At 45.1% G+C, this 23,227-nt stretch overlaps 1 protein-coding gene across 7 annotated transcripts; it reads right to left on the reverse strand.

Annotated features, from left to right (window-relative positions):
- Positions 1-6,901: 6,901 nt before the first annotated feature.
- On the reverse strand, positions 6,902-18,137 carry LOC126986443 (zinc finger protein 761-like). 7 transcript variants are annotated; one of them, XM_050842600.1, is made up of 6 exons: positions 18,036-18,137; positions 11,113-11,257; positions 10,295-10,458; positions 9,605-9,705; positions 9,179-9,280; positions 6,902-6,980 (listed from the first exon to the last, which is right to left on the reverse strand). In XM_050842600.1, exons 2-6 carry the CDS (start codon positions 11,239-11,241, stop codon positions 6,970-6,972), a joined length of 507 nt encoding a protein of 168 aa, XP_050698557.1. In that variant the 5' UTR covers positions 11,242-11,257; positions 18,036-18,137; the 3' UTR covers positions 6,902-6,969. The 7 variants fall into 7 exon arrangements, with proteins under 7 accessions (XP_050698557.1, XP_050698556.1, XP_050698552.1 ...); XM_050842599.1 differs by lacking the exon at positions 18,036-18,137 and adding an exon at positions 11,594-11,743; XM_050842595.1 differs by lacking the exons at positions 6,902-6,980; positions 9,179-9,280; positions 9,605-9,705; positions 10,295-10,458; positions 11,113-11,257 and adding an exon at positions 12,613-16,353 and having other exon boundaries at positions 18,036-18,127.
- Positions 18,138-23,227: the final 5,090 nt, after the last annotated feature.

Below are 23,227 nucleotides of genomic sequence, written 5' to 3' on the forward strand. Positions count from 1 at the left end.
AGGAAGGAAGGAAGGTAAAAGAAAAACAGGAAGCAAGGAAGAAAAAACACAGATAATGACAAACAAAATTACGGAGACATTATATCCATCCATCTTGAGAGAGAGAGAGATTTTTTGCTCAGTTCATTATCCTTTACTTTATCCTCATAATTACTCTCTCTCTCTCTCTCTCTCTCATGTTTTTGTTTTTGTTGATGTTTTCGAGGTTTGTAGAGAGAGAAAGCCTGGCACACCTGTTGTCTGGCTTTCATGCAGCGGCTTAGAAGGGACAGGTTATAGCTACCCAGGTATACTCAGACGCCCTCGGCTCCCACAAAAACTGTATCTAGCGGCCACAGAGGCGCTGAGTCGGGTTCTGACGGGCGTTTCTCGACATTCCGAAATTCTCCTCCCGAAATTGACCTCTCTTTCGGCCACCTCTTTAGATTCTTTTTGAGAGCTGCGAGTAGCGGGCTTTTTTTATTATTGTTTACTTTTTGTGTGTGCCCTTGAGCTGTCTCCTTTGTTGTTAAAAATAAAAGCAAAATCACGGTGCTAGAGCCTTGTCAGAGTATCAATAGACTCATGAAACTGATGGTCGGTTCCAGTTTGTCAGTGGCGCGGGCAAGTGTTTAGAGTGGCGCCATCTTGCTTGCCTCATGCTGTCACCCGGAGCTCATCTTTGATCCTCTCAGAGAAAGACAAAAATAATAATAATGCGGGTGTGTGGGCGCCAAAATGTTGTAATATATGGCCCCAGGAGGTGCCGCCCGCTGGCCTTCCTTCCCACAGACTTCACGCGTCGCCTTTCTCAAGTCAGCGCGGCGGGGGACAGACACACAGATGGGCTAATGGAGTGTGTGTACGTCTATGTGCGTGCGTGTGTGTGTGTGTGTGTGTGTGTGTGCTGGATGTGTTCACTCACCCATAGCGCGTACACGGAAAAATCTAGACGGGGAGTTCCGTATATGTATGACCGCTGATACTAAGTGTTCCTCTCCTCGCCCGGCCAGCTCCTCCATCAACATTTGCCTGTCATCCTGTCCGTGCCGTACCCAGAGCCAGGCCCCCTAGTCACTGCCGGCGTGTTGCTGTGCCGCAGAGGAAGAATGGTTTTAACGTTTCCCCTATGGCACCGGTAGGCTTTCTTGGTCGGGGTTTGGTGGTTAGCCCTAGCCCGTTACGACACAGACAAGTGTTTATAGTAGCGCCATCTTGCTTAACTCATGCTGTCTCCCGGAACTCATCTTTGATCCTCTATTTAGATGTTCGGTAGGTGGTATTCAGGATAACATGTAGGTAGTCTTAGGCCACTCAACAATGACTGAAAAATTGCCAGCTTGTTTGTAGCGGCAGGTCAACAGTAGCTAACCTCCGAGCCTCTCTACACGTCCGCGTCGCTGTGTGAAAAGCGTTACATGCCAGCCCGTTACCTATGCAAACGACTTCCATGACACGCGCTAACGACATGTTTGAGGGAACGGTGCCAGCCGCGGGTCTGGGGGAGGAGGAAGGGGGCAGGGGTTAAGAGGGGAGGGAGAGGACTGGAGAAGGGAGGGGGAAGGCAGCAGGGGTTCAGGGGGAGGAGAGGACTAGAGGAAGGGAAGGGAAGGGCAAGGGGTTCAGGGGGAGGAGGGACTAGGAGGAAGGGAAGGAAGGGCAGCAGGAGAGGACTAGAGGAAGGGAAGAGAAGGGGGGGCAAGGAGCAGGGGGAGAGAGGACTAGAGGAAGGGAAGGGGAGGGAAGGGGCAAGGCAGCAGGGGTTCAGGGGGGAGGGAGAGGACTAGAGGAAGGGAAGGGAAGGGGAGGGCAAGGCAGCAGGGGTTCAGGGGGGAGGGAGAGGACTAGAGGAAGGGAAGGGAGGGCAAGGCAGCAGGGGTTCAGGGGGAGGAGAGGACTAGAGGAAGGGAAGGAAGGGAGGGGCAAGGCAGCAGGGTTCAGGGGGAGGAGAGAGGACTAGAGGAAGGGAAGGGGAGGGGCAAGGCAGCCGGGGTTCAGGGGGGACGGAGAGGAAGGGAAGGGGGGTAGCAAGGCAGCAGGGGTGACCTTCCACAGCCCGGAGAGCATGACGAGGCTACGCGATTCTAATAACAGACAACAACACAGGCAATGAGTGAACTTTCCTCTTGTTACAGCATTTCATTTACATCTAATCTTTTCTTTATATGCCATTTTGCTTTGTTTTGCTTTTTTTTTGTTTTCAGGCCGTGTACACAGTAACTACCCCGCACTTAACAACGCCATTATAATTTCTTCATATAACAACCCAAGATTCCTCCAATTACTCTCCTTCACACTACCGCCCTCTGCCCCTCCTTCCTCTCTCCCTTCCTGTTTTCCTCCCTTCCTACACAGCATCCATTTTTTATCTCCCTTTCCTTCACAGCACTACCTCCCTTTCCCCCTCCTTCCTCTCTCCCTCTTCCTGTTTTCCTCCCTTCCTACACAGCATTTATCTTTTTATCTCCCTTTCCCCCTCCTTCCTCTCTCCCTATTCCTGTTTTCCTCACTTCCTACACAGCATCCATCTTTTATCTCCTTTCCTTCACAGCACCATCTCCTTCCCCTCCTTCCTCTCTCCTCTTCCTGTTTCCTCCTTCCTACACCGCATTTATCTTTTTATCTCCCTTTCCTTCACAGCACTATCTCCCTCTCCCTCCTTCCTCTCTCCCTCTTCCTGTTTCCCTCCCCTTCCTACACACAGCATCCATTTTTCTCCCCCTCCTTCCTCCCCACCCCTCTCTCTCCTCCTGTTTTCCTCCTTCCTACACAGCATCCATCTTTTATCTCCTTTCCTTCACAGCACTACCTCCTTTCCTTTCTCCTTCCTCTCCTCTTCCTGTTTCCCTCCTTCCTGGCTAATAAAAAGACCATTTTTCTGCCCTCCTTCCTCTCTCCCTTCCTGTTTTCCTCCTTCCTACACACAGCATCCTCTAACTACCTCTTACTCCCAATCGCTTTTTTCTTCCAACCTGATCCTTGTTACCTTGTTCATACACACAACAAAGGGGAATCCAGTACCTTTATTACGTTAGTCCATGCTCATAACAACGCAAATCTATATTTATCTCCCTTTCTTCACAGCACTACCTCCTCCCTCCTTCCTTCTCTCCTTCCTGCACTCTTCCGGTAATAATGTTATCTCATCTACCTCTTACTCCCAATCAAGTTTTTTTTCTCTTCCATAACTCCGATCTCTTCTTGCAGTTACTCTGTTCATACACAGATAAACAAAAGGGGAATCCAGTACTCTTTGTTATCCATGCTCATAAATAAATTAAAATCTATAGCCTCCTTACCCCAAATCATTTTTTTTCTTCTTCCATAACCTGATCCTCTTTGTTACACTTGCTCATACCCTTAACACAAAGAGGAATCCAGTACTCTTTTATTACGTTTGTCCATGCTCATAACAACGCAAAATCTATAGTCTCCTCTTACACCAAATCATTTGATTTTCTCTATTACATAACCTGATACTATTTGTTAAACTTGATAATACACATAACAAAGGGGAATCCAGTACTCTTTATTACGTTAGTCCATGCTCATAACAACGCAAAATCTATAGTCTCCTCTTACCCCCAATCATTTTTTTTTCTCTCTTCCATAACCTGATCCTCTTTGTTACACTTGCTCATACACATAACAAAGGGGAATCCAGTACTCTTTATTACGTTAGTCCATGCTCATAACAACGCAAAATCACGTATAGTCCTCTTACCCCCAATCATTTTTTTCTCTGCATAACCTGATCTCTTTGTTACACTTGTTCATACTGACACAAAGAGGAATCTTGTGCACTCTTTTATTACGTTAGTCCATACTCCCATACAAACCTGCAAGATACATAGTCTCCTACTCTTACCCCAAATCATTTTTTTTTTCTCTCTTCCATAACCTGATCCTCTTTGTTACACTTGCTCATACACACAACAAAGGGGAATCCAGTACTCTTTATTACGTTAGTCCATACTCATAACAACCCAAGATTCATAGTCTCCTCCTCTCAATTCCCAAACATTTTTCTCTCTTCCATAACCTGATCCTCTTGTTACACTTGTTCAAAACACACAACAAAAGGGGGAATCCAGTAATTTTTATTACGTTAGTCCATACCTCATAACAACGCAAAATCTATAGTCCTCTTACCCCCAATCATTTTTTTTCTTCCATAACCTGATCCTTTGTTACACTTGTTCATACACATAACAAAGGGAATCCAGTACTTTTATTCACGTTAGTCCATACTCATAACAACGCAAAATCTATAGCTCCTTACTACCAATTTCAATCATTTTTTTTTCTCTTCTTCCATAACTTAGATCCTCTTTTGTTACACTTTGTTCAAACACATAACAAAGTGGGGAATCCAGTACTTTATTACGTTAGTCCATACCATAACACCCAAGATCTATAGCTTCCTCCTCTTACCCCCCAAATCATTTTTTTTCTTCCATAACCTGATCCTCTTTTAATACACTTGTACTCATACATTACAACAAAGAGGAATCCAGTAATTTTTTATTATGCTTGTCCTATAATGATCAAGATTCCAACAGCCATCTCTTCACTCCCCAATCTTTTCTTTTTTTTTCCTTTCTCTCTCTCTTATCCTTCCTCCTCCCTGCCCCTTAACATAACCAGAGTGAACCAATACTCTATATCATTATTATTCTCCATACCTTTTGACGATCAAGAATCCTTTCAGTCCTTTCACTCCCTAATCATTCTTTTTCTGTCCCTTCTCATCCTCCTCCTCCCTGCACCACACACGACCGCATAAACATAACCAAGAGGAATCCAATACTCTTAGTATCACGTCGGTTCACACTTCATAACTAAGACTCTCTCCAATTTTTTTTCCTTTCCTTCTTTCTTTCTTTCTCCAATTCCTTCCAATCTCTTTCATCTTCAATCGTTTTATTTTTTACTTTTTCTTTCATCCTCCTTCTCCTGTCTCATGCATCAGCCCTTCTGTGTGTGTGTGTGTGTGTGTGTGTGTGTGTGTGGTGTGTAAAAAGGGTAGTGTGTAGGTGTCTAGAGTAAACGAACCACTATATATAAATAGTTATAGAGCCCCTCCTCCTTTTCCGGGGCTATTTTAGGAGGCAGAAAATATGTGGAGTAATAGGGTGGAGGCAGGTTAGGGAGGCATAGCTGGGACAGTCACCACCAGATGACCCTCTTGAGGGGAGGGGGAGGACTTCCATAACCTGATCCTCTTTGTTACACTTGTTCAAACACATAACAAAGGGGAATCCAGTACTCTTTATTACGTTAGTCCATACTCATAACACCCAAGATTCATAGTCTCCTCCTCTTACCCCCAAATCATTTTTTTTTCTCTTCCATAACCTGATCCTCTTTGTTACACTTGCTCATACACATAACAAAGAGGAATCCAGTACTCTTTATTATGCTTGTCCTATAATGATCAAGATTCCAACAGAAATCTCTACTCCCCTAATCTTTTCTTTTTTTCCTCTCTCTCATCCTTATCCTGAAACCCTGCCCCTTAACAAAAAGGAGGAATCCAATACTCTATAATTATTATTCTCCAGAAATTTGACGATCTCAAGAATCTACAGAAATCCTTCACAAAATTCCAGAATCATTTCTTTTTCTGTCCCTTCATCTCTTCCTCCCTGCACCACACGACTCCACAACATAACCAAGAGGAATCCAATACTCTATCACGCTTGTTCATACTCAGAAATCGACAGAAATCTCCAATCTATCTTCCCCATGACCTCTCTCTCTGTGTGTGTGTGTGTGTGTGTGTGTGTGTGTGTGTGTGTGTGTGTGTGTGTGTGCTCAAGAGGTAAACAAACTAATAACATGTTACAGGTGAGCCTCCCTCCTTCCCGGGCCATTTGTGGAGGCAGGGTGTAATTAAGGAGGTAATAGGGTGGAGGGCAGGTTAGGGAGGCATGCTTGGGACAGTCACCACCAGATGACTCTTGGAGGAGGGAGAGGAGGAAAGGAGAGATGAAGGAGAACAGCTGGTGGTGTTGGAGGAGGAGGAGGAAGAGGAGTATGAGGAAGAGGTAGAGGAGGAGGAGAAGGAAGAGAGAGAAAGAGAGAAGGAAAGGAAGAAAAACAGACCCTCTCACACACACACACACACACACACACACACATACACAGAAGGAGAAATCAATATACAGGAGTCACCCATCAAAGGTACATATCTTATATATTCACAAAGTCTACAGACAATGAGCCTCCTGTTAATCTCTGCAAACAAATCTACAGAAATCTCCATAACATATCCAGAAATTAACAGAAATTCTACTGAAATGGAACATATTTTCAAGGAATCTACAGAAATCAAAAGATGTTATCCTGAAATCTACAAAATCTACAAATGTCTCTCTCAGAACTCTGTATTTATCTATATCTCTATCTAAGACTCAATCGAAATCTACAAAAGATCTCTTCAAAATCTCCACTATCCAGAAATCTACAAATCTGAAATTCTACAGAAATCTGTCAAATCTATCAAAAATCTTCAAAATCTCCAAAATTCCAGAAATCTATGGAGGTACACAATAGCTTACAAACAACCCCCACCACCACCACCACCACCACACACTCTCCTACTCCTACTCCCCTCCCACTCCCCACTACTACACTCCTCCCGACTCCCCTCACCTCACTATTCCTCCTCTCCTCTGGGGGTGAAAAGGAGGAGGAGGAGGAGGAGGAGGGGAGGGTGAAGTGTGTGTTCAGGTGAGGTTTCTGCCACATTCGGGAAGGGTGAGATGGAGCTAGGTTAGTTAGGTTAGTGTTCTGAAGAGTCAGAAATGGTGTGAGTGTGAGATGAGGTAGCTCAGGCCCTGTATACTGACACTAGATAAACACACACACACACACACGTAAATACACAGGCACAAACAGCCCTCCTATGTGTGTCGATGCAGTGGCAGCAGGCTGGCATATTCCTTCCACAGATGCTGATGTCCCTCAGTCCAGTAGCGGTCCAGCTCATGATACAACTGTGGAGAGGCACAAAGATGGCTGCTGTGACGGAGAAGATGGATGCTGTGTGTAGTGAAAACGGGTGAGGTGAAGGAAGGAGGTTGCTAATCTGTTAGAGGTCTGTGTGGTCGAGGATTCTATGTAATTCAGATGAAAGATCTGCTCCACCAGGAAAAAGATGGTGCTTTTCTAGGAATGAAAGAATGAAGATGCTAGTTGACTCTTGCATAAGGGATTTGAACAACATAGGGATGAGAGAATGAAGATGCTGGTTAACTCCTGCATAGGGGATTTGGACAGCACAAGATGCTGGGTGTAAGCATAGGGAGGATGAAAAGATGGGTGGACAAAGGTGGGAGGAGTAGGATGAGAGAATGAAGATGCTGTGCATAGAGGGGGAGGGGAGAAAAGATGGTGCTGCATGAGGGGAGGGAGAGAAAAGATGGGTGCTGGGGAGGGGAGGAGAAAAGATGGTGTACAGGGAGGAGAGAGAGAAGATGGTGCTAAAGGGGAGGAGAAAAGATGGAGGGGGAGGAGGAGAAAAGATGGTGCTAAAGGGGAGGGGAGAAAAGATGGTGAAAGGGGAGGGGAGAAAAAGATGGGTGCTGTGGGGGAGGGAGAAAAGATACACACACACACACACACACACACACAGTGCACAAGGGGAGGGAGAAAAAGATGGGTGCAAAGGGGAGGAGAAAAAGATGGTGCTAGGGGAGGAGAAAAGATGGGTGCTGGGAGGGGAGAAAAGATGGTGCAAAGGGGATGGGAGAAAAAGATGGGTGCTGTGCGGGGGAGGGGAGAAAAAGATGGGTGCTGTGCGGGGGAGGGGAGAAAAAGATGGGTGCTAAAGGGGAGGGGAGAAAAGATGGGTAGGGGAGAGGAAGGAAAGATGAAGATGGATGCTGTGCGGGGGAGGGGAGAAAAAGATGGGTGCTGTGCAGGGGAGGGGAGAAAAGATGAAAAGATGGGTGCTGCGGGGAGGGAGAAAAGATGGGTGCTGTGGGAGGAGGAGAAAAGATGGTGCTGTGGGGAGGGAGAAAAGATGGGTGCTGTGGGGAGGAGAAAGATGGGTGCTGTGGGGAGGGAGAAAAGATGGGTGCTGCAGGGAGGAGAAAGATGGGTGCTGTGTGGGGAGGAGAAAAGATGGGTGCTGTGGGGAGGGAGAAAAGATGGGTGCTGTGGGGGAGGGAGAAAAGATGGGTGCTGCAGGGGAGGGAGAAAAGATGGGTGCTGGGGAGGGAGAAAAGATGGGTGCTGTCAAAGGGGAGGGGAGAAAAGATGGTGCTAGGGGAGGGAGAAAAGATGGGTGCTGTGGGAGGGAGAAAAGATGGGTGCTGTGGGGAGGGAGAAAAGATGGGTGCTGTGCAGGGAGGGGAGAAAAGATGGGTGCCAAAGTGGGAGGGAGAAAAAAGATGGGTGCTAAAGGGGAGGGGAGAAAAGATGGGTGCTAAAGGGGAGGGAGAAAAGATGGGTGCAGGGAGGGGAGAAAAGATGGGTGCTAAAGGGGAGGGGAGAAAAGATGGGTGCTGGGGGGGAGGAGAAAAGATGGGTACAAAGGGGAGGGAGAAAAGATGGGTGCTGTCAAAGGGGAGGGAGAAAAGATGGGTGTTGCAAAGGGGAGGAGAAAAGATGGGTGCTGTGCGGGAGGGGAGAAAAGATGGGTGCAAAGGGGAGGAGAAAAGATGGGTGCTGCGGATTTATATTATCCATGAAATCGGACACCCCTGGGGACAGCAAGTGATAATGTACACCTAGGCTTGGGTGAACCAGTATAGCGAATTCCATGTCTATATACCTGATCTGACACATTGATTAAACTCTCTCCAACGTTGCCAAATTAGCATTATCAACATCGCAAATATCAGTTCCAGGGCCCGAATCTTTCCTACCCACACATATAACGAAATTCCAGTTAAAGTTATCGTTAAAATCATTACTTATTGGTGTTTGTTTGCGATAGCTGTGAGTCAGAAACCTGATAATACGATGCGATAAGTTGCTGAGTACGATAATTTGGTAACGCTGCTCTCTCCTTTCCTTTCCTTTCCTTTCCTTTCCTTTCCTTTCCTTTTTCTTTTTTTAACGTCTAAGCCTTTAGTGCAGGTAGGCTTGCTTGAGGGGCCTGGGTGGTAGTCGGCCCCAGCCCATCATGGCACAGGCAAGTGTTTATAGTGGTGCCATCTTGTGTAGTATAGAGCTGACTGCCACTCACCTCCACAATAACTGAGCACAGATCCCGTCCGTTGCAGAGTGGCGAGCATGTGATGTAGCTGTAGCAGGCCAGCACTCCGCCTGGCCGCAACACTCGATCCACCTGAGAGGGGAGGGAACATTAGTCTAACAAGCAAAGAATAAACACATTAGACACTGTAAGAAACGTGACCCCCACAGAAGTAGTAGCAGTAGTAGTATTAAAAGTAGTATGAATAACATTAACTAACCAATCAACCACTCAATCACAGAAGTAGCAGTAGTAGTATCAACAGTATCAGGAATAACATTAACCAATCAACCAATCAGTCAGTTCACCAAGCAACGAATATGCAAATCAATAAACGAATGAATGCTGTTGTTTGTTCTTCCTTTGTGTTCCTTTGTGTGACAGTATACAAAACACAATCCCTCGGCCCTTCCTCACCTCCTTGAAGAAAGTCTCGAAATTGAACCAGTGGACGGCAGCAGCACGTGACCAGGCTCACTGAGTTGGCCCCAAATGGTAGGCCCTCAGCCGAACCCACCCTGCGAGAGAGAGAGAGAGAGAGAGAGAGAGAGAGAGAGAGAGAGAGAGAGAGAGAGAGAGAGAGAGAGAGAGAGAGAGAGAGAGAGAGAGAGAGAGAGAGAGAGAGAGAGAGAGAGAGAGAGAGAGAGAGAGAGAGAGAGAGAGAGAGAGATAGAGAGAGAGATATGAAGGGGATATTACAATCACTCCAACCAAATATAGCATTAGTAGAGTGATATTAATCAATGGAGGAGGAGGAGGAGGAGGAAGAGGACGAGGAGGAGGAGGAGGAGGAGGAGGAGGAGGAGGAGGACAAGAACGTGGAGATGAAAACAAAAAAACAAAAATAATGAATAAAAGAATTAATCAAGAACAAAAACAAAAATAAAAATAAAGAAAGAAAACAAGCAAGCAAAAAAATGACAAAAAAAAACAAGCAAAAATTAAGAGAATTGAAAAATATGAAAAAAAAAAGAAAAATACATAAAAAAAAAAACAAATATATAATCTATAGAAAATAAAATAAAAAATAAGAATAAAAAAATGAAAACTATACAGAATTAAAAAAAGGTTAATTAAAATCTAAAGTCTCGTCCCGCCCCCACTCACCTGAAGGAAACATTTGACAGGTGTTTCAGTTCCTGTGCGGCCATGTCGAGCTGCGGCTGACTGACATCCACACCCACCACCGAGGGGAAGTGTGGCGCGAGGGGACCCATGCTCTGCCCCGAACCACACCCCAGGTCCACACACAGCTCAGCCACCCCCCCCGCCTGCCACACCACCACAGGGGAGAAGTAGAAAGTAGAACCACACTGCATGAGATTGTAGAGTCAAGCTAATCTCTATTCCACTCAAATTACTACCAAGAAGAGTTAAATCCAGTGTGTCAGATCTCTTCCATACAATCTCAGCCACACCCCCAGCCTGCCACACCAAGAGGGAAGGGAGTTTTGAGTTCAGCCACACTGGTTATCTCTATACTACACAAGGAAAGGAAAGGAAAGGAAAGGAAAGGAAGGGAAAGGAAGGGAAAGGAAAGGAAAGGAAGGGAAGGGAAGGGAAAGGAAAGGAAAGGAAGGGAAGGGAAGGGAAGGGAAGGGAAAGGAAAGGAAGGGAAGGGAAGGGAAGGGAAAGGAAAGGGGAAGGAAAGGGAAGGGAAGGAAAGAGTTAAATCCAGTGTCAGATCTCTTCCAAACACACACTTCTGCCACACCCCCAGCCTGCCACACCAAGGGGGAAAGAGAAAGCAAGGTAGAGCCACACTACATACAATTTTAGACTCAATCTCATCTCTATAAAACACAAACAAACAAGGAGAGAGTTATATCCAGTCTCATATCTTTCCATACACACCTCAATCCTCCCATACCTGCCCATCCCACACACACTCCCCACCTCCCCCCCTCACCCCAGCACACCCCTACCTTGCGCCTCCCCTCCCTGACATGCTCCACCACAGCGTTGATGAGTGTTGGGGGCGGGGTGGGGCGGAACTTGACATACCTCTCCACCAGTTGAGGGTTGGCAAAGACCATATCAGCCGCCTTCGCCATCTTGAACGCAATCAATCTATTCGGGAAGGAGAGGTTGGTGAGGTGCTGGTGGTAGTAGTAGTAGTAGTAGTAGTAGTAGTAGTAGAAGTAGCAAAAAACATGAATCACTATAAGAATTAACAAACAAACACATGAACATAAAAAACAAAGGAATCAAACTCCAACTCTCATGCTAACACATCCTAACACAACAAAAGAAAAATGCATATCACAACAAAAATCCAAAAAAAAACAATAGGAAATAAATGAATACACAAAAAACAGGACAAAAAATATAACAACAGACAAATATAAATAAAGTCAAAGGTAGATCAGCCAAGGTAACCACAAGGCAGTCAGCTCCATCACCTACCTGTTAATTAGTGGCACAGGTGATGAGCTGGAGACAGGTGACAGGAGGAGGCTGGTGTGGGAACGAGGCAGGTGTGTGTGTGTGTGTGTGTGTGTGTGTGTGTGTGTGTGTGTGTGTGTGTGTGTGTGTATGCAAAATGAACACTCACTCACCATCACTTGCCAACACACACACACACACACACACACACACACACAGCCCACAAGTGTTACCAAGTGGGAAGGGGTCTAATCACATTGTAATTAGTATACTGTAATTTCTCTGTTAAGTATGTATAGATCTAATAAGGACAGGAATCAAAGAGTTCATCCCAGAGAAATGATAACATAACTGCTCTCCCACTTAGGTTTAATGGGTATGTATGATTTAATGTGTAAGATGTTGTTTACTGATAGCAACATTAACAGGGGTGAATGTTGAGTTGGATTTGATGTTTAAGATGTTTTAAGATGTTGGTGTATCACATATTTTTGGTTAATGTTCACTGTACAATTAAGTAAAAGAGATACATTGTTACTTAATCATTTCTTTAGTCTCAACTTAAAAATTTTACTGTATATTTTTGTATTGTTTGTTTATGTTGGTGTATTACTGATTTTGGTTAATGTTCACTGTACAATTAAGTAAAAGAGATACATTGTTACTTAATCCTTTCTTTAGTCTCAACTTAAAAATTTTACGGTATATTTTTGTATTGTTTGTTTATGTTGGTGTATTACTGATTTTGGTTAATGTTCACTGTACAATTAAGTAAAAGAGATACATTGTTACTTAATCCTTTCTTTAGTCTCAACTTAAAAATTTTACTGTATATTTTTCTATTGTTTGTTTATGTTGGTGTATTACTGATTTTGGTTAATGTCCTCTGTACTATTAACAAAGATATACCTTGTCATTAGTCCCATCAACTTAAATTCACCTCCTAACAACACCTGCAAACACCTTATTTAGTTGTCATGTGTGTGCTCTTCAACCCCCCAACCCTGGAACTCTTAACAAGGATTCAAAAAAAGTGAAAATTGCAGGCTGGTGAATGGAGCTTTACTACCATACAGCTACAGAGGCGTTCACTGGGGGACTGCACAGGCACATTCTTGCAACATTGGTGTATACTGTACTGCGGGAGATAAGGTCTGGACATCTTGCCCCCTTCCTTCCTTCACAATTAACTATACACAGCATCCCATACCACTTAAGACTCTTTCTCGACACACACAGCCTTATATCAATCAATCAATCGATGGGGGAACACACCGAGGGGCACGCTGCCTCACCCACCCTACAATGCCAGGCCCGGGGGTCGCTCTGGGCAAGTCTCTATGCAGGCCCCCTTCTACACAGCTTCCTCCACCATCTCAAACTCCTCCTTCACACTCAGTTCTCCCTCCCCTTCTGTCTCCTCCTCTGTCTCCTCCTTAACTCTCTTCCCAAACATGAACAGACTCACAGCTACCAATGGCTGGGCTGTGAGGGGAAAGGAACAAAGCCTGGTATGCTCTCCCTTGCTTTCCTGTTTACCTAGACCATCCACCTCCCTTATACCAACTGCAAGGTCCTCTTTAACATCATCTATGACCTCTGTCTTAATGACCTTATGCTCTGGGTCTTCCTTAAGGGTCAGACCGTGAGTTGTGACCCATGGCATGGAGGTGCTGGGGTATAGGAGGGTGGGAGAGCACAGGTCATCCCTTTGTGTTTCTGTTCTTTGAGGTAGTGTGCTGAGGTGAAGGGGTAAAGTAACGCTCTGAGAGATAGGAGTGCCATTCTGTTGATGTACGCCTGGCACCCGTGTCCTGTGGGTACCTGATGAGCTGTCGGTACACTCATCACTCTTAGTTCCTTTAACACCCAACGAAGAGCATGTATTAGGGATGGACGAGAGCTCCTCAAGACTAGTTTCTGCACGTCTGTTCTTAGTGACGGGTGGAGACATAACCTCACCAACACATTCACTGCTCTTATTTCCTCCCACACCCAACGAAGAGCATGTATTAGGGATGGACGAGAGCTCCTCAAGACTAGTTTCTGTATCTCTGTTCTTGGTGAGGTGTGGAGACATAACCTCACTGGAACACTCACCAGTCCTGTTTTGGGTGTGCTTGGTGGGTGTGAGGGTGGGTGTGTGTCCTGAGTGTGTTGGGGAGGGTGTGGTTTGGTCAGGGGTGAGATGAGTGTGTGAGATTCTTCCTGAGTCTCTTTGTGTGGGTGTGAGGGTGGGCGTGTGGGTGTTGGGTGTGGGTGTTAATGAGTGTTTGTGAGTGTGGGTGTGTGAATCGCTTTGTGTGTGGGTGAGGGTGTGTGTGTGGGCGGGTGTACTGTCCTGGGTGTTGGGTGTGGGTGTTACTGAAGGCCTATTCCTGCCATGGGTGTATGTGAGGGTGGGTGCGTGGGTGGGTATATTGCCATGGGTGTTGGGTGTGTCCATTACTGACGATCTAATCTTGCCATGGGTGTGGGTGTGGGTGTGGGGGAGCTTTGCCTTGCTGTGTAGTGCCAGTAGGTGCCGGCGCAGACTCCAGACATGGGAGAACCTGCGGTCACACTGGGGGCACTGGTGTGGTTGTTCCCCGGTGTGGGTGGGGCGGTGGTGGCAGAGACGGGAGGGTTTTCGGAAGGTCTTGTGGTATACCTCACACTCCACGGCCTGTACCTTCCTTCCCCTGCCCTTACAAACAGGCTCACCCTCAGCTTCACCCTTTCTATGGCTGTCACTCAAGTCCTTATCCTTGTCACTGTTATCCTCGCCCTGAATGATGAATTTATCGCCTATATTTGTCCCCTTCATGACCTCATCCCTGCCCTGCTTCTTATGGTTAACGCCTACAGCTTTTTCTCTGTCCTTATACCAAACTACATCCTTCCCCTTGCCTCTGTGATCCTCCCCATGCAGCCCCTTGAAGTGATCTCTGTCCCTCCCCTTGCCTCTGTTTTCCTCCCCATGCAGCCCTTTGAAGTGATCTCTATCCCTCCCCTTGCCTCTGTTTTCCTCCCCATGCAGCCCTTTGAAGTGATCTCTATCCCTCCCCTTGCCTCTGTTCTCCTCCCCATGCAGCCCTTTGAAGTGATCTCTATCCCTCCCCTTGCCTCTGTTTTCCTCCCCATGTAGCCCCTTATAGCTATGATGTCTATCCCTCCCTTTGTCTCTGTCCTCATCCCAATCTACATCCTTCCCCTCATCCCTGCCCTCTGCCCCATCCTCATCCTTAACACTATTCCTTACAGTCTTCTCCTTCAAGTCCTTCACTATTTTCTGCCCCTGAGAGATATCACCAACACCTCTTCTACACCTATCCTCCTTTTCCTTATCATCCTCTGGTCTATCACCCCATGTAACCCTCTCCCCCTTAGTGCTATCCCCTGCAGTCTTCCCCTTCATGTCCTCTGCTCTATCCTGCCCCTGAGAGCTATCACCAACACCTTTTCTACACCTATCCTCCTTTTCCTTATCATCCTCTCCTCTATCACCCCATGTAACCTTCCCCCCTTCGGTCCTCTTCCTCCCCAACCCCAGACCCTCCTCCTGGACATCGCTGCGCTGCCTCTTCACCCCCTTGGCCTGTGTCCCTCCCTTGTGAGTCTGCTTGTGTGCCGCCAGACATGAGCGAGAGAAGAACCGTCTATCACAGAGGTCACACGAGTGCTTGGCCTGGCCCCTGCGTGTGTCCCGGTGGCAGGTGAGGTGGCACCGCTGGGGGAACCTCCGACCACAGTCCTGGCAGGCATACGGAAGGTCCCCAGAGTGCAGGCGGGCGTGGGTGGTGAGGTGGACGCGCTGGGCAAACTCCTTCCCGCAGATGTGGCAGCGGAAGTCCTTGTCGCCGGTGTGTGTCTTGAGGTGTAGGGTGTAGTTGGGCCGCTGTCGGAAGGTTCGGGGGCACAGCGAACACTGGTACGGCCGCTCCCCCGTGTGCAGCCTGAGGTGGTGTTTTAGGGAGCTGCGGTGGGTGAAGGAACGCTGGCACTCGGGGCAGGTGAATGGCTTCTCTCCGCTGTGAATTCGCTGGTGGCGCGAGAGGTTGCTGCGCCGCCCAAACACCCGCCCACACACCTCACAGGCATGTACCGGCACCGAGGGTTTGGTGGTACCCGTGGCACTGCTCTCTGGTGCCAACGCTGAACTGGTGTCACTGTCTTCTCCCATCACTGCAGTCATCATCCTTCATTTAAACAACACTTGGCACTAATGGTTTGTGGTTCTATTGGCACTGTCTCTCCATTGGTGCCAACACTGTACTGGTGCCACTGTCTTCTCCCATCACTGCAGTCATCATCCTTCATTTAAACAACACTTGGCACTAATGGTTTGTGGTCCTATTGGCATTGTCTCTCCATTGGTGCCAACACTGTACTGGCGCTATTTTTCCCTCCCATCACTTCAGTCATAATCCTTCATTCAAACACTTGGCACTAATGAGATTATAGTCCACTTGGCACTGTTCTCCACTGGTGCCACAATTGTACTGCCAGTCTTCCCATTACATCATCATTTTTATCATCCGTTTAGGCACCACATGGCACTCAAAATGCTGTGATCCCTCCTGGCTCTGCTCATTACTAGTGCCAAAACTGTACTGCCAATATACTTTCTTCCCATGACAGTACTGTTCCCACCAATAGTTTTAGAACCACCGCATGGCACTCAAACGGTTGCGATCCTTTTTGGCACTGTTTATTATTAGTGCCATGATCGTACTTGCATTACTTTTATCTTCTCATCCATGTCTTGCCATCATCATCAATCTAAGCAACACAAACTGGAACTAAGAATATTGGGATCCTTTTCGACACAGAACTCAATTAGCGCCATGGTTGTTCTCCTATTGCTTTCTCTCCCCGTCACTGTTCTGTCATTATCACCCATATACACAACACAAACTGGCACTCAAGGCTTCATGGTCCTCTCGGCACAGATCTCTATTAGTGCCATGGTTGTTCCCCTATTGCTTTCTCTCCCCGTCACTGTTCTGTCATTATCACCCATATTAACAACACAAGCTGGCACTCAAGGCTTCATGGTCCTCTCGGCACAGATCTCAATTAGTGCCACAACTGTCCTGCCATTGCTTGTTTTTCTCATCAATGCCTTGTCGTTTTCTCCAATTTAAAGAGCACACACTGGCACTCAAGGCCTTATGTTCCCCTCGGCACTGTCTCCTGGGGGGGGGGGGGGGGGGGGGTGTCAGTACTGACACTACACACTCTGGGGTTCCCTTCAGGAGTCTGTGTAGTGTGTCCTGTCTGTTTTTACTTTAGTGTCACTCATCTGTTAATACTTCAATAAACATATTTTAATTCTTCAGGGTGAGTGTTTTGGTTAGTGTTGGAATGGTTAAGTTGGTTAGTGTTCCGAGTTTAGTGGTCGAGGGCACTCACATTTTTTCTTATTATTTATATATACACTGCTGGTAGGGGACATAAACAACACCGCTTCATTACAGGGGTAGTGTAGAGGTAGTAGTACTAGTATTAGAAGCAGTGTTAGTGGTAGTAGCAGCATAAGCATCCAGTGGGGGGGGGGGAAGGAGGGGCAGTTGCCTCACTTTGAAAATCTGTTACATTCCTGTTCACAGTTTCATTTGCAAGTCATAAAAGAACAGATATTTTTCAAAATTTCAGGAAGACACTTGGAAGTGCAGTTATTGGGAGACTGAATGTGCCCTTGTGATTCACCATGGGAAATATGACATTTGATGGACCGTATACAAGTATATGGGTTGAACCTCAAACATAATGGCTCTGCCCCCCCTTGAAAACTTCCTGTGAATGCCCCTGAGTAGTAGTAGTACTAGTAGTAGTAGTAGTAGTATTGGTAGTGGTGGTGGTGGTGGTAGTAATAGTAGTAGTAGTAGTAGTAGTAGTAGTAATACCTAATAATAATAATAATAATAATAATAATAATAATAATAATAATAATAATAATTAATAATAATAATAATAATAATAATAATAATAATAATAATTAGTAATAACAAAAATAAGTATAATAATAATAATAATAATAATAATAATAATAATAATAATAATAATAATAATAATAATAACAATATTTTTTTATAATAATAATAATAATAATAAAAATAATAACAACAATAACATTAATAAACAGTAATAACAATGATAATTATAATCATCATCATCATCATCATAATAATAATAATAATAATAATAATAATAACAACCTAAGCATCATTAGTACCAGAACATCAATCAGTTTTCCATGTCACATTCCAGATCATTACATCCAGTCATCCATATTCCTTCACCTTCACTCATCATCATCATCATCATCATCATCATCATCCTCTCTCTCTCTCCCCCTCTCTCCCTCTGACCCCTCCCCCAAAATGCCAATCCTTTTCTCATATTTCACCCCCTGCACCCCTCGTCACGCCCCCGCCGCCCCCCTCCTGGTAGCCTGAAGCCCCCCACACAAACCACTCACCTCTACAGTCTCGGGAGGGGACGCACGAGGGAAAAAGGACGAGAAAATAAGGACAGTGTCAACCGCTCCTCCTCCTCCTTTCTCACCCCCCCACGTGCTAATGTTTACTCCCGCCACTGTTACCAAATCACCCTTGAAAAATGATCTCCTCATATTCCATTTTCGCCATTATCTTTACTATCATTACACCCATTAGCCTAACAGATGGTGATTTCTGTTCATATGGGTGTCTTCTATTATTGCGTTTTTGAGATCTAAAGGAAAATAGGAAATGGTGGTTAATGTTATTTTCGCTCCATTTTGTGTTGGTAAAGATGGGGAAGATTTCCAGGAGGGGTGATTTATGGGTTTTTCACGCCTTATTTTTCGCCTGGATCACCTTTCGCTCTTTATAATAGCTCAAATTACACTGTGGGCCATTAATAAACAGTCTATGAGGCCGGGATGACAAGCGTTGAGGCTGAGTGACCCGAGGCGAGTATTTCAATGTAGCATATTGTAGTACAGTACGCAGTGTTGCCAACGATCTCCCCTTCCTATGTAGCATCTTCCGTACCATACTGATTGATTGATGGATTGATTGATTGTTTAGTGTTGCAGGTAAACAACAAGGGAGAAGGGAGGAACATGCCATCCCAACCCCCAGGCAGGACAGAGTGTGATTATACAACTATTAATACATGTAGGTATAGCGCGTCCCATGAAGCGCTAAAATGATACAATGGGGCAATTAACTTTAGACCTTGAAACACATACACATAAGGGTGTTTTTCTCATTATCTCACATTTGATCTTTATTTGAAACCAGTGTTGTCTCATATCAATTTTATCCGTTTATGTCAGTGGTGTAATATATCTGCATCACTCTGCGCCCTTTATGATGACTCAAATAACGCTGTGAGCCGTCAATGAATAATCTTTGTAGCGAAATAAACAAGCTTTGGGGATGGAAAGAAACCGAAGTCTGAATTTCAATGTAGCAGACTGTATTACATCGCGCAGTGTTGCCAACGTCCTCCCTTCATCTGTAGCACCTCTAATCACTATATCCAAGCAACTTTATACCGTAAGACACATATACATAGGGATTTTTTTTCCTATTATCTCACATGTGATATCATAAGCTATAATCATAATGGAGGAAGGCGTTAATTGCTGTGATGTAAGCTAATATTAGTCTTAAGATTCCGCCCTTGGCTACCCTGATGGTGGTGATGGTGGTGGTCGCGACATGCCATGATGCCAGACACCTTTCCTATTTCTCTTATTTCCCGCCTCTACGTTCGCATTTCTTGAAGCTTAATCCCCCTAAAACTACCTTTGTGTTGCTTGGGTTCCGTCCCGCGTGTTGTTTCAGGCGGCGACCTACATAATGGCGTCAGATAACAGGGGTTGCAAGCTTTGTCAGACCTAATTAAAGATCACACTGGCACCTCGTATTTCTGGGCGCTACCTGTTCCTACCTACCTGTTGAAGAGAGAGAGAGAGAGAGAGAGAGAGAGAGAGAGAGAGAGAGAGAGAGAGAGAGATTTACATAGATTTACATAGAAAATCAGACCACACAGAGAGAGAGAGAGAGAGAGAGAGAGAGAGAGAGAGAGAGAGAGAGAGAGAGAGAGAGAGAGAGAGAGAGAGAGAGAGAGAGAGAGAGAGAGAGAGAGATTTACATAGATTTACATAGAAAATCAGACCACACAGACAGAGAGAGAGAGAGAGAGAGAGATTTACATAGATCTACATAGAAAATCAGACCACACAGAAAGAGAGAGAAAGATTTACATAGATTTACATAGAAAATCAGACCACACAGAGAGATTGTTGTTGTTGTTGTTGCTTTGTCCTCCCAGATGACAAAGATGAGCACTGAGGTCATGCGCTGCTATAGCATATGCCTCCCACTTAACATAAATGACTCCGCAAAGGAAGCTTATTTGTTAGTGAAAAAAAACACCAATAATTTACACATTTTCTTTAATTAGATATAAAAATAATAGATTAATATTGGAATATGTACACCAGTATATTCAATGATCACATCCTTGACACCATGTAACATTCTCTTATTAAATTAGGTACTCTTGATATGGCAGAGAGAGAGAGAGAGAGAGAGAGAGAGAGAGAGAGAGAAAACAAGAGAGAGAGACATCCTATTCCTCCTCACACACACACACACACACACACACACACACACACACACACACACACACCATTATCTATCAGGACAGTTTGTGGACATATTAAAATCACCACCAGGGGCAAGGACAGGGTTAGGTCACCACTCTGCACGCATCATCCCAGTTAGCATTCATATCACGAGGAAAAATACTCTCAGGTCATAGGATCATACTCTTAATTAGGTCGACCCAGGCACACACATTTGACAAGGCTTTCGCAAGAGTTGTGGGCATTTCCAGGGGTAGTTTTATGACCCTGGTGGTAGTGTGACTCTTCTTCGGTACCATGAATCTGAAGAAACACTCATTTGACAAGGCTTTCGCAAGAGTTGTGGGCATTTCCAGGGGTAGTTTTATGACCCTCGTGGTAGTGTGACTCTTCCTCTGTACCGTGAACCTGAAGAAACACACATTTGACAAGGCTTTCGCAAGAGTTGTGGGCATTTCCAGGGGTAGTTTTATGACCCTGGTGGTAGTGTGACTCTTCCTCTGTACCGTGAACCTGAAGAAACACACATTTGACAAGGCTTTCGCAAGAGTTGTGGGCATTTCCAGGGGTAGTTTTATGACCCTGGTGGTAGTGTGACTCTTCTTCAATACCATGAACCTGAAGAATCGCACATTTAACAAGGCTTTCGCAAGAGTTATGGGCATTTCCAGGGGTAGTTTTATGACCCTGGTGGTAGTGTGACTCTTCCTCTGTACCGTGAACCCGAAGAAACACTCATTAGAATCCGAGTTACCCCGTCTTTGACCTTTAGAAATAGTTGATGTTATAAGCAAAAGTGTCTTATAATTTCGACCTACATGTCTGGCACCACCGTTAACTACTGGATCTGGCACCATTGCACCCTACATGAGTTCATACCATGGGTGCGAGTGTGCTTAATGCCCATATAATAAGCTCTCCACTAAGCCTTTCCACTGACCGCATTTCCAACACTATCAGTCAACTAGACCACATTCCCCATCAGCTTCCTATCAATCTCTTTCACAGGTTAGCGGCTGTATCCAAACATCAATTTTCCATAAGTAATACTATGGTGCAAGTCGCCCCAGAGAAAAGTAATTGGAGGTCAAGTGGAGTTCAGTGAAGGCGATCAACGGTTTGGAAGCTGACATTGTTTTTTGAGTTGGTATCACTGTTGCCAGATTGTCGTACTCACAGCATTGTATTAACCGGTATTTGACGACTAACTATTGCCAAGAAACATCAGGAATTAACAATTTTAACGATAAATATAAAGAAATCTTATACTGGGGCCCAGGAGACAGTTTCTGGGTCGGGAGTTGGTAAATATAAGAGGCTGAGTACGACAATCTGGTAACCTTGGTTGATATATCGGGAGAGCTTTTACATATCAATGCCTACATCCAAACATTAATTATCCTTCTCAGGACAGTCACCCCTCAAATAGTACAGTTTCCAATAGCTCGGTTTCGGTGTTATATGGATTGTCATGAAAGATCTTTTGGGATTTTAAAATTTCCTACTTGTCGGGAAATTTTAAAATCCTAAAAAATCTTCTCAGAAAATCGACATAAAACCAAAACCGAGCTATTGGAAACCGTACTATTTGAGGGGTGACTATAACTGTATAGCACAAATAGACCAAGAAAAAATATATAATCGGACGTAAAGTGGGATTCAATGAAGGCAATAAATAGTTTGGAAGCCGTCATTGTTTTTTGAGCTCGTAATGGGGGCCGGTTTCAGTCATTTTGTCTGTTTACATCGTTACCAATGGCTGTTATCGCTGCTATAGTATTTCCACGTCAAACTGTCCGATGGGGTAGTGGCGGCTGCGGGGTTAGCCTAGCCCCGCACCCTGCCACACACTCTCAACCAGCCTTGCCAAATTATCGTACACATCCCACTGTATTGTCGTAGTTTCTGACCAATAACTATAGCAAAAAAGCACATAGAAACATCACTAAATAGGAGTTTTAACGCTAACTTCAATTTTCTATCGTCATTTGTGTAGGTACGAGAGTTTGAGGCTTAAACAGGATGAATACACTGTGGTGAATACGATAATCTGGCAACACTGCTCTCAACACCTCTCGCTTCCTCTGCAGCCGCCACAACCCCATAGGCCAGTTTCACGTGGACAACTATAGCATCGATCGCCGCCATTGGTAACGATCAAAACAAACAACGTGACTGTGAGAGCGACCCGCAGTGATATCTCTAATAGCCTCTTCCATTTAGCGTAACCTGTTTCTGGGTCGTGATCTGTGGAGTCTCTTGATAGATAGAGTCCCGACAGCCTAAGATTTGGACGCCATTGTTGGTCCTGTTTTCACCACGAGAGCGTGTGATAGCGTTTGAAAAGCACGGCAAAAACAGGCCCAATAATGGCGTCCAAATCTTAGGTAGTCGGGATTCTATAAGGGACTCTACAGATCACGACCCAAAAACAGGTTACGCTAAATGGAAGACGCTATAAGTAAGGGAAAGCTTGGAATGCAGCCGTAACCATCATATCACAGGGCCAGTCTTACAGTCTAGTATAGCACATTTGTAAGCTCCCCAAACAAACACAAAACACGATGAAAATTCCTTGTGTAGTGTTGTGTTTTCCTTACAGCAGAGGAGTCCGTTCAAGGGCATAAAAAAGGGTAACAAATGTGAAAAAAAACACTATACGAGGAATTTTCGGCGTGTTTTGTGCTTGGTTGGGGAGCTTACAAACGTGCTGGACTGGACTGTGAGACTGGCCGACAGCCCCAATTGGAAAGGATCATGCAAACAGATCAGCGAACGAACCCGCACCTTCAAAATGTCACACAGGAAAGTTGACAACACACAAATATGGAAATTATGCTCAAAATAGTGCCAAAAAAAGAACAGAGTCAGTCCACAAACCGCTATAAAGACAGTTCCATGGACACGGTATATGGATTCTTCAAATATATAAAATGTCTGGCCTATGTCTGTACACTTTTCCTTCCTAATGGACTAGATTTTCGACGCTTGAAATACATAACAAAAAATAAAGAGGAAAAAAGTTAATA

The sequence above is a fragment of the Eriocheir sinensis genome, chromosome 61 (assembly GCF_024679095.1).
Source record: "Eriocheir sinensis breed Jianghai 21 chromosome 61, ASM2467909v1, whole genome shotgun sequence".
Classification (NCBI taxonomy): domain Eukaryota; kingdom Metazoa; phylum Arthropoda; class Malacostraca; order Decapoda; family Varunidae; genus Eriocheir; species Eriocheir sinensis.